The sequence below is a fragment of the Hemiscyllium ocellatum genome, chromosome 18 (assembly GCF_020745735.1).
Source record: "Hemiscyllium ocellatum isolate sHemOce1 chromosome 18, sHemOce1.pat.X.cur, whole genome shotgun sequence".
In the NCBI taxonomy this organism is placed as follows: Eukaryota; Metazoa; Chordata; class Chondrichthyes; order Orectolobiformes; family Hemiscylliidae; genus Hemiscyllium; species Hemiscyllium ocellatum.
In genome coordinates, this window is record NC_083418.1 from 62152073 (window position 1) to 62163287 (window position 11215).

Here is an 11215-nt window from a genome sequence, read left to right on the forward strand (position 1 = left end):
GAATAGCAAGAATTTAGAAGGATATGGGTTTAGAGGGATATGGACCAAGTGCTGGCAGATTGGACTAGATTAGGTTGTTATATCTGGTCAGCATGGACAAGTTGGACTAAGGGTCTGTTTCCATGCTGTACATCTCTATGACTCTATAATTACACTTTTGACCTTATTGATAGAGGGAAGATAATTAAAGAACTGAAGATGGTTGGACTGTCCTGATAAGTTACAGCAGTGATGTTCTGGGACAGAGATAATTGACATCAAACAACCATAACCATTTTTTAATTTCAGCTAGGTACAACTCCAACTATTAAAGAAATTTTCTTCTGATTCCTATTAACTCATACTCAGACCCTTTGATGTCAAGGACAATCACTCTTCCTCTGGAATTCAGCGTTTTTTCCAAGTTTGAACAAAGGTCGCATTAAAGTTGTCTGAACGTAATCCAATTTGAACATCAATGAACAATTATTGATGCTGTTACTGCTCTTTTGACAGCCCTACTGAACCATTGACAACACTTTCCACGGCGTGCTGATAATCAAGAGTAGATTGATGGTGTAATAATTTATGGATTCAGCTTACTTTTTGTGAATAGGGTGAACCTGGAAAGTTATGCATTATTTGGCAGGTGGATTCCAATCTTGTAGCAGTACTGGAAGAGCTTTATTGTAGGTCCTGCCAGTTTAGGTTGGATGCTGAACTTGGCTTGATGTTCTGCACTTTTCATTGAACTGAGGTTGATCTTCTAGCTTGATGGAAATGGTAGATTGGGTAATATTCTGAACCATGAGGTTACAGGTAATGGTTGAATACAATTCTGCTGGTGTTGATAGTCTAAGGCACCTTATGAATATTAAGTTTTGAATGAAAGATCTGTTCTGAATCTATCCATTTAGCATGGCAGTAATACCACACTATCGAGTCTGAAGATTGCTAGATAAAGATGCATTGTCAAAGCTTTTCATCTTGCACACGTCAGAACAATTCTCAAAAACAATTAATATACAGGAAAACAATACTTATACTGCATGAGAGGAGAGTGCTGAATTTCACTTGCCAACTAATGTAATGTAGCTAAAGACCAGCAGATTGTATCAGACAACATTGTTTCAGCTGTTCACAACAAGCAAGAAACTTCATCGAAACAGCCTGCACTTGCAAAACTGACAAAACATTGATCAGTATAGATGTATTTCTATGCTTGAACAACATTTGCTAAATTATCCAAAATCCGCAAAGAATTACACTGACAGCAAATTACCAGTCAGGTTCACGATGTGGCATATTTGAAGTTATGTGTATTAATTCACAGGGCCATATTATTAAACATGCAGAAAGAATACAAAGTAACAATTTTGACTCAATAAAGTAGATGACAGCTATTCTCCAATTCATTTTGTAGAGAATTGCCTTACAAAGTTAACCTGTCCAGTTTTAAATTTAAACAGTTTGGAGGTTAACTGTCAATTCTCATTAAATAATACATTCTCTGTGATAATATCTCTACCAACCAGAAACCACTTGCCACTAATCAAACTCTCATACAGTATTATTAAATGTTTTCTTTTAAATTAGTATTTCTTGAAAATTGGCATGAAGTGCAAAGTGAAAATCTCTCACAATTTTTTTTTAAAAGCAACATTTAAGTACTGTACTACTCAGCAACAGACAGACTTTGATCATTTTTCATAGATTAACTGGACTTGAGGGGAGGTTTTTTTTAAAAAAGGAGTTACATTGTATTTTCCACTGCCTCATGAAATCCGAAGGTATTTTACAAGCATTGGTGTAATTTGGAGTGTTGTCACTGTTGCAGGAATTCAGCAGCCAATTTGTAAAGAAGTTCTCAGAAACAACAATAACCTAATAATCTGTTTCTGTGATGTTGATTGTTGGGCTCACTGCCCTGCTTATCAAAATTATGGTGATATTGAGTTGATTAGTTTAGCATCTCTATGTCCATCCAAATTGTTTTAGCGACTTGTCACCTTCGTCTTCCTGTCTGCTCCTGTTGGTCAGAGGGTAGCTGGGTTACCTGCCTTTAGGTCTGCTCAGCAGGTCAAGTGTGATGCAGTCCTCATTTTTTTTTCCCCTTTTTGAGGAGTCCTTGTTAAATGGAAATTATGGTTTGGATTTAGCATCGCCCAAAGGCAGGTTTGAAGGGAGGGGTGGAGAGCACATTTGATCAGGTGGAAAATCTGCCCAGCTTCTGCATGCCAGTGGGCTAATTGAAACCCTCAAATAAACATTTATATCCATTTGAAGGCTTCATTTGTTTGAAAGGCCTATGCCAAACACCTAGGCAAAATTTCTTACTTGGTCCCTCCTTATCAGGCTTTTGAGTCAGAGGACCCAAGATTTTGCCATCCCCCCTAGCTGTCTACCCATATTGACCTCCCCTAGCCTTAGCTAGGGACTGACAACATGGCCTTGCTAAGATCCCAAACACTCCCATTTCAGTTCAGTGCTGCATCCCTCCTCCAATTCCCCGAGTACTGAATATCTTGCCTCTAGCCAAATCAGAGCAACTGTTCTTCTGCTGGGTGGACCCCAACATTCTGAATTTTCAGTTGAAGGTTGGGGATTACGTTGCCTGTTGAATTCAATACTTGGAGTGTGGATCTTCCAGACGCAGATCAGAGATGATTATTCAGTGCTATAATGTACTCATACAGCACTCCACTCCTCCACAGTGTGACATACAGATGGTTCTGTTATAACACGGTAGTTCTATCTTGTGCAACCCAGTGTTAAGAAAATCGTATCATAGCAGCACCATTTAAATAATGGGGCCAGAATCACGTTATAACCAATACACACTTAAAAGTTGATGCTTTAGAAACAGTATGCCCAACTTCTCAATCGTGTTACAGCAAATTCACATTATTGAAATGTGTGCTACAGCAGAATGACCTGTACTTTAACAGAATATTGTCGACTATTCCTCTGTATACCATATAAAATAAAACAGCGAGCCTATTAACAAAGAGCAAGTTTATTTCACATATGTAAGGACAGAGAGAAAACCTTCCCTGATCAGATTTAAAACATCAATATACATTTGTTAAAGCACCTACTGCAGAACTACATTATTTCTTTTATAAAAGTAACTGATAGCATAATTTTAAGATAAAAGTAATGTTGAAAATAATGTTGCCTGTTTGCTTTACTGAAAAATATTTTGGACATAACATTTATGTAGAATTATGAAGCTTCTCTTTTACCTTTACATTATTGTTTTAATTTCAAATGGGACCAATAAAGTTTGTGAGGCAATACATGTTAAAAATCAAATTTTGTTCTCAACTGCAGTACTTTGAAACAATGTACTTTGTGGCCAATGTACTAAAGAGCTAAAAGCTGCAGTTAAATCTCCTGTTAAATGCAACAAATATCTGATTACTGTCAGCTATGGGGAAAAAACAATGTCCAATCGTGGATTGATACTGAATTAAATTGTAACACCGAACCTTGACAAACCTTCACAATGCAAAACAGTCCTGCAAGGGTGAATTGCAGTTTTGACTTGAAATCACGCCAAAACAAATTGCCAATTCGTCAGCAGTATCTCAATTCCACTAATTACTGACACCACAGATGTGGCTGGGTTCAGTTTTAATGTATTGGCATCACCCTTTTTACACTTATCTCTGAAAACATAGATACACCCATTACAACTAGCAATCTTCCAGAGGGAAGGTACACGACTCCATACCTCTGGGAAACGCAGTCTGGTGAAGCTGTCGAGCAGAGGATTGTAACAAACCAAAGAATCCCCCTCAGCTACAATAAAAATCAGGTCCTTGTGAATAGCAGCATGCATACGGCCTGCAAAGGGGAGAAGGTATGATTTTAATTGGCACGTTCTGGAATGTGTGTCAAAACATTGGATTAGACGTGATGGTTTGGTGAAGAAATCCAAGTCATTCTCTTCACCACCTAGAAGATAAATAGTTCCATTCAGGTTAACACCGGCAGCGCAAGATACTGCAGTGTCCAGCTGATTGGTTTCAACCCACACATTATCACAGACCACATAATAAATGACAGCGCTGGATAGTGTATCCTGTAGAGTTTTTCCACCGAGTGAGTAAATGGCATCCTCACTTGGTACAGATACCAGTGTGTGCTGAAGGCGATCTCTTGGCAGTGATGCACACTGTTCCCAGTCCATTGTCTCCATATTACACTTCCACATTCGACGTGGAATGGGGCCACCCACAACATACAAGTCACTGCCATGCTTGCACGCAGCTGTAATTTGCTGACGCAATCTATTTTGTCCACTGACACTAATGGCATCATCATCACAATGTAAAGAAACTGCCAGTGAGTGAGTCCGAGTGTCTTCTTTTCCAATCAGATAAATATGAACAATTTCGCCAATTTCCTGTATGAAATAAAAAATTCCAAACCTGATAAACAACAATGGCAGTGTTTAATCTTTAGATAATAATCTTAAAATTAATACAAGCTGCACACATATTTAATTAATGGGAGGATTCTAAAAGACAATGTTTGATTAGATTCCCTACAGTATGGAAACAAGACCTTTGGCCCAACAAGTCCACACCAACCCTCTGGAGATTAACCCACCCAGATTCATTCCCCTACCCGATATGTATTCCTGACTAATGTACCTAACACTATGGGCAATTTAGCATGGCCAATTCAGCTTACCTGCACATCTTAGGGTTGTGGGAGGAAACTGGAGCACCTGGAGGAAATCCACACAGACATGGGGAGAATGCGCAAACTCCACAAAAACAGTCGCCCGAGGTGGGAATTGAACCCGGGTCCCTGGCGCTGTGAGGCAGTAGTGCTAATCATTGAGCCTTTTCTTTTGATAGGATGAATTAGTGCTTACTATTGAGGATGTGTATAGGGTGTCAGCAGGCAGGGAAAGAGTTAAGTTAGAAGTTTTGTGAAACAAGAGGTTCAGCTAAGCATGACTCAGATCAGATAAGAACTTACAGTTAACAACGGGTTGCTGAAGGCAAGGGTAATGGGTTAACAAGGCGGAAAAGCAGTCATTATGTAGAGCCATTTAACAATACTAGAAGCATTTAGTATGTAACATCAGTTAACAAGATGAAGGAGCTAAAACTATACTTTTATTCTGAGTATTTTGGTTCAACTGTGGGGGGGGGGGGGGGGGGGGAGGAGGAGGGGAGAGAAACAGGATGACACTGACTTATTGAACCATTTCCTTGTTATCTCAACAGGTATTTTTATTATGAGTTCAGTGTAAATCAAAAAAAGGTCTTCTTTTGGTCAGTCTCTATGGAGAATACTTACCGGCAAACCAGTAATTTGGTGGGCTGAAGGGCCTGATCCAGCTGAATTATGTTGTATTGTGTAACCCTTACAGCAAGACAACTGTATAATCGACTTTAAAATGATGATGTGTTGTTCGAAAATCTATGTGAATTATCTACAATTTTTGGTAAGACCAGTTTTGGCTAATAATTAAAATGTACTGCGAAATTAAATTTAACTCTAGAAAGGATGTAAATTTCTTTGCATTTTCAAACTGTGGCAAGATTATCGTGTTTGGTCTTGCCAGGAAAATAACAGAAGATTAGATGTTAAGCTTAGATCCATCAGACCAATGCATTTGGTGGTTATTGCAGTAATGCAAAAGAAAAGTAGCCTCTCATTGTTGTCAAGTTTCAAATTACATTGGATTCTGATTACACTGTAACTTTTAGAAGAACATCAGCTAAACTCCCAAACTGGCAGCTTATACTGGTATCACCAAACAATATACCCCAAACAATGAAGGTGTACTGTAATAGATGATTAGGGCTCCTCACGTTTAGGTTTTACTGTAAATATGTTATGTCCTGCTTCAGTGGTCTAAAGTTACTCAGATCATGATCCTTAACTTTCTTTCCGAACTTCATAAAAATAGACATATGCAGAGTAGGAAAATGGTATTCAATGACTTTGCCTGCAAATGTTAAACTATTGATTTTTAAAATTTGTATTCAAGATATGGCCAACACTGGCAAGGTTGAAACTCTAGATTAGATTAGACTTACAGTGTGGAAACAGGCCCTTCGGCCCAACAAGTCCACACCGACCCGCCGAAGCGCAACCCACCCATACCCCTACATTTACCCCTTACCTAACACTACAGGCAATTTAGCATGGCCAATTCACCTGACCCGCACATCTTTGGACTGTGGGAGGAAACCGGAGCACCCGGAGGAAACCCACACAGACACGGGGAGAACGTGCAAACTCCACACGGTCAGTCGCCTGAGTCGGGAATTGAACCCGGGTCTCAGGCGCTGTGAGGCAGCAGTGCTAACCACTGTGCCACCGTGCCGCCCAAAAAAAAAGCCCATTCCACTGTGATGATGGAGCACCTAAAATAGTTCCAGATGGAGAATTCTAGGATACCCAATCAGAAACAACAGGGACAGCAAATAAATGTCAAATCAAGCTGGTCTATAGCATGCAGGGAAATTTGGAGGTTTTCTTACAAAATTGCTCAAAAGTCAAGGGTAGCTGATTGGGCACTCTTGTTCAAGTTACTCATGAACTACATTTACTTGTCATCCATGTAACTTGTCACTTGGCTGCTCAAACTTGAATATTATCCAGACCCTTACTGGAATCTAACATGGACAGTTGCATTACTGAGGATGCCACTGAAATTGTTAGCAGACAGTCTCCATCCTTATGATGGTGGGAAGGTCACTGATGAAAGTGGTTACAAATGGTTGTGCTAAGGATGCTTCCCTGAAAACTCCTGCCATGATGTCCTGGAACTCAAAAGTAGCTTGTAGGAATGTTGCATTATTTAGAACTCTGCAAAACTACAAAGCCAACATTCATCACTTATAACCCAAATCATCTGATCAAGCCTTCTCACTATTTGGAAAAATTTGGAATAATACATTTCCGGAAAAGGTAAAAAGCAAACTCTTCAATTAGCATTATTCTGCAGGAATTCTTCTGTTTCACACTTACAGGTAACATTAGTTTCAATCTGTAATGGGGAGGGAGGTACTTACATGATGTAGTTTTGAGGTAACATACCTTTAAACTGGATGTCAGGTTCTCAGAATATTGTGCTCGCTCTTCCTTATTGTGATCTATCCATGTTTCTATTGCTTTTGCAGGTTTCTGGGAACTGGGAACACCATCTACAGGATCGAGAAAGAAAAACACTTTTTTGATACAATCCGTTCTGTACTGTTTTTGAGCTGGCTACCAAACTAGTCTGATAGTGGTGTGTTACAGTTTACTCAGAATATGAATTTTTAAAATCTATTCATGGGATGTAGGTATCACTGACTAAGCCAGCATTTATTGGTCATGCCCAAAGGGCAGTTAAGAGTCAGCCACATTGCTGACCAGGTAAAGTGGCAGATTTCCATTCCTAAAGAATGTGAGTAATTGAGATGGATATTTACAACAATTGTTGTCATTTGGCCAGCATTCTATTCTGGATTTTTATTGAATTTAAATGTAATCATCTGCAGAGGTGGGATTTGAACTCATGTCCTCAGAACAGTAGTCTTGGATTATGGATTACTAACTCAGTGGTATTAATGCTCACCCCTACCTTATCTTATTTTGGCAATTTGCAAAGATAGATAGACAGACAGACAGGCAGACAGACAGGCAGACAGACAGATTCCCTACAGTGTGGCAACAGGCCCTCGGCCCAACAAGTCCTCACTGACCCTCTGAAAAGCAACCAACCCAGACCCATTCCCCTTCATTTACCCCTGACTAATGCACCTAACACTATGGGCAATTTAGCACACCCAATTCACCAAACCTGCACATCTTTGGACTGTGGGAGGAAACCCCCGCAGACATGGGGAGAACATACAAGCTACACACAGACAGTTGCCCGAGGCGGGAATTGAACCCGGGTCCCTGGCGCTGTGAGGCAACAGTGCTAATCACTGAACCTCCCTACACATTTTGGCCTGGAGATATGGTAGAGTCTCCAATATGGGGGCAGCACGGTGGCTCAGTGGTTAGCACTGCTGCCTCACAACACGAGGGTCCCAGGTTCGATTCCAGCCTTGGGTGACTGTCTGTGTGGAGTTTCGAGCATCCACCACTTTCAACTTAATTCACCACCTGGTTTGCATGCTCACACTTCTGTCTTCGACCCACTGCAGTGTTACAGTGAAGCCATGCAAACTTGGGAGAAGAGCACCTGAACTTCTGATTAGACATTTTACAGCCTTCTGGATGCAAGAAAAACTTGAGAAGACTCAATAGAAAAATGAAGACAGGAAAACACATACCTTTAATGATATCTGTAAACAATCTTACAGGTAGTTTCACAAAATCTTCTGTCTTGTGAAGCTGTGACAGATGTGTTTTTGCACATTGTTTTGCTGCTGTGTACAGTTTCTGGTCACTGTGCTGATCCGCTAACCACATGACCTGTAAACAATTCCTGATGTCAACAGTCCGAGCCAGAAACCGAGAGCACTCTTCAAAAAGTGATGTTAACTGATACATATCTGCCACCTCGTATGTCTCCTGGAGGTCCTCCACTCTCAGTTTTACAGTGCCCCGGTAAATATAGTCCACAAGAAGCTGGAAAACACTTGCATTTACATCTTTGAGTTCAATAACATCATTATGAGCTTCTTTTAAGTTAGAGGTGAACATGGAACGGAAGAAGCAGCTCTGAGCAGAAAGCACGAGTCGATGCAGCTGGAATTCTTTGCCTTCCACAGAGATGGTAACATCTGCAAACAGCCGGTCTTCAAGGCACAGATCCATAATACTCTGGGCAACCCGTACAGAATGGAATCTATCTGTGAAGGTATAGCTCATAAAATAACTTTCATCTGTCGTTCCTGCGATGGCTGCACCTCCTGCATCACTATTTAGCTCCATTTTTGCAGCAGATAAAACAGGACCTATGGGAATAATTTCATTAAAAAATATAGTTTTAGAACCTAAATTATTTAAAAATTAATTTTCTTTTGTACTTTTGTATTATGAAACTTCACTATTTTAGGAAAATAGAAAGATAAAGCCAGTAATCTCTTTTGCTAATCTACACATTAAAATACACAATTGTGAATATTGTATTTCACCAGTAATATAAAGCAGCAATGTCTTACTTGAATATATGAACAAATAAACAAGGAACAAGAATAAGCCATTCAGCCCTTTGAGCAGCTCTGCCATTCAATAAGATCATGACTGATCAGATTTTAACCACAACATGTCAGGTAGTGGGCAAACCCCAACCCAGAACTTAAACAACCTGATTTAAGGTTTTGAAGAACTGCTGAATAGGGTCTTAATAGATTGTGTAGGAACCCTACCTAATGCCAGGAGAGACATTAAATACCTTTTAATAATGATCAATATTTCTTGAGGCAGTATCTTTGGGAAAAGTTATGGCAAAAATTGTAGTGCAATATGTAGTTCTAATTTTAACAAGACATAACCCAATAGCGCAAGGAAATACTATTTAACAATGTACCAATTAGATAACTGACAGATCATAAGCCAGGCTGACAGCAAGAGGCATTTACATATACTGACAGCTGCACATAATAATAGATAGGGTCCTTTTCTTTGCAGATAGCGAGAAATTGTTCACACATCACACCTATTTAATTATAACAAAATAGGAGACAGACATTCTCTGGATTATTACTCAGAGCAAATCACGCACCTACCTGTTTTAAATTTACACAAAGCTTGGCAGATAACTGTCAGTCATCATTTAACAGGTGCATTCTCAATGCCTCCACCAGAGTCTACTTGCCAATAAATCAGCATGCTTTTCCCATACTGTTCAAAAATATTATTTCACTTTAAATTGTTAAGTGCAATCCTGGCAAGTGCAAGATGAAAAGCTTAGCCAAGTGCGTTTTTTTTAGCAACATCAAAGCTGAAAAGATTGAACAGAAAGATGGATTATTTAGCATAAAAAGGGACATTAAGCAGAAAGATGGTAACCTGCATTATCAATATTTTGGAAGTTAAAATTGATCAAAAAATGAACTGGCCCAGCCATATAAACTGTGGCTACAAGAACAGGTCAAAGGCGATGAGTTCGGCAGTGAGCACCTCCTGTCCCCATTCCAACATGTCTGTTCATACTCAATTAAGTACAGTCATGAGTGTGATGGAATAATATTGATTTATCTGGATGGGTGCAGTTCTACTCAACAAACGAAACAAGGCAAAGTAGCTGACTGACTACCCTATCCACCACATTAAAGCTCACTACCCTCACAGTGACAGCAGTAGCTACCATCTATGAGATGCACTGCAGTAACTCATGAAAATACATTCAACAGCACTCTCTGCTGCACACACCCCTCACCCCCAACCCACACACACACCTGGGAAGACAAAAACATTTGCAATTTCTCTTTCCAAGCTGTATGCAATCCTAACTTGGAACTAAATTCCTTCCCTTTACTGGGTTAAATTCCTAGAACTCGCTTCCTAACAGCACTATGGATATCCCTACAACACATGGACTGCAGTGGTTCAGAAAGGTGACTCACCACTGCATTTTCAAGTAAATTAGTGATGAGCAATAAATGCTGGCCTATGAACAAATTAAACAAAAGATGACAAAAAGTAAGGATGCAATTATAAACAGAAATGTTAAATATTAAATGAAATGCAAATTATTAAACAGAAGTTCGGCTTATTTAATAGAAAGATTAACTTATTAAGAAAAGTGAACAATTAAACAGAAAAAGGAAATGATTAAATGAGTAAAAATATTAAACAAAGGGAGAAATTATTAAAGTGGAAATTAGGCAGAAAAGTGCATTATTAAACAGAAAATGGAAGTTATTAAGCAGGAAAGTGTATTTTTAACAATAAAATGAAATTATTAAATGAATAAACTTATCTTGAAAAGGGTGAATGTATTCAACAGGAAAGTTCCTTTGGTGAAAGTGAGGACTGCAGATGCTGGGGGTGAGAGTGTGGTGCTGGAAGTGCCTTATTCAGGCCCCTGTGGCTCAGGGAGAGAGAAACTCAATAACCGGGAACCCAGGAACAAGACACTCCCTCGAATTTACCTCTGTATTTATTAACCGAGTGGAATCGCTTTTCCAACCCCATCCAAATCTCTCTTTTGTTTTGTTTTACCTCTGATTGCCTGGAGCCGCGGCCACAGCGTCTGAGAGGGGAAGGGGGAAGAATGGAGGTGGACACCGCGACATGGGGGGAGGAGGGAAGGGATGAA

General features: G+C 39.6%; 1 protein-coding gene across 2 annotated transcripts; it reads right to left on the reverse strand.

Moving 5' to 3' along the window:
* Nucleotides 1-3044: 3044 nt before the first annotated feature.
* kbtbd4 (kelch repeat and BTB (POZ) domain containing 4) lies at nucleotides 3045-11192 on the reverse strand. Of its 2 annotated transcripts, none has more exons than XM_060838581.1 (4): nucleotides 11049-11113; nucleotides 8280-8906; nucleotides 7051-7157; nucleotides 3045-4390 (listed from the first exon to the last, which is right to left on the reverse strand). In XM_060838581.1, exons 1-4 carry the CDS (start codon nucleotides 11089-11091, stop codon nucleotides 3533-3535), a joined length of 1635 nt encoding a protein of 544 aa, XP_060694564.1. In that variant the 5' UTR covers nucleotides 11092-11113; the 3' UTR covers nucleotides 3045-3532. The 2 variants fall into 2 exon arrangements, with proteins under 2 accessions (XP_060694564.1, XP_060694566.1); XM_060838583.1 differs by lacking the exon at nucleotides 11049-11113 and adding an exon at nucleotides 11119-11192 and having other exon boundaries at nucleotides 3046-4390.
* Between the last annotated feature and the right edge of the window lie 23 nt (nucleotides 11193-11215).

Bases quoted from the DNA above. Each gene is read 5' to 3' on its own strand.
- kbtbd4 (XM_060838581.1), bottom strand. From the start codon at position 11,091: ATGGGGTTGGAAAAGCGATTCCACTCGGTTAATAAATACAGAG. The intron at 7,158-8,279 runs GTATGTGTTTTC...TCGATCCTGTAG, and splicing joins GTTTACAGATATCATTAAAG to ATGGTGTTCCCAGTTCCCAG. The intron at 4,391-7,050 runs GTATGTTACCTC...TATTTCATACAG, and splicing joins ACCTGACATCCAGTTTAAAG to GAAATTGGCGAAATTGTTCA.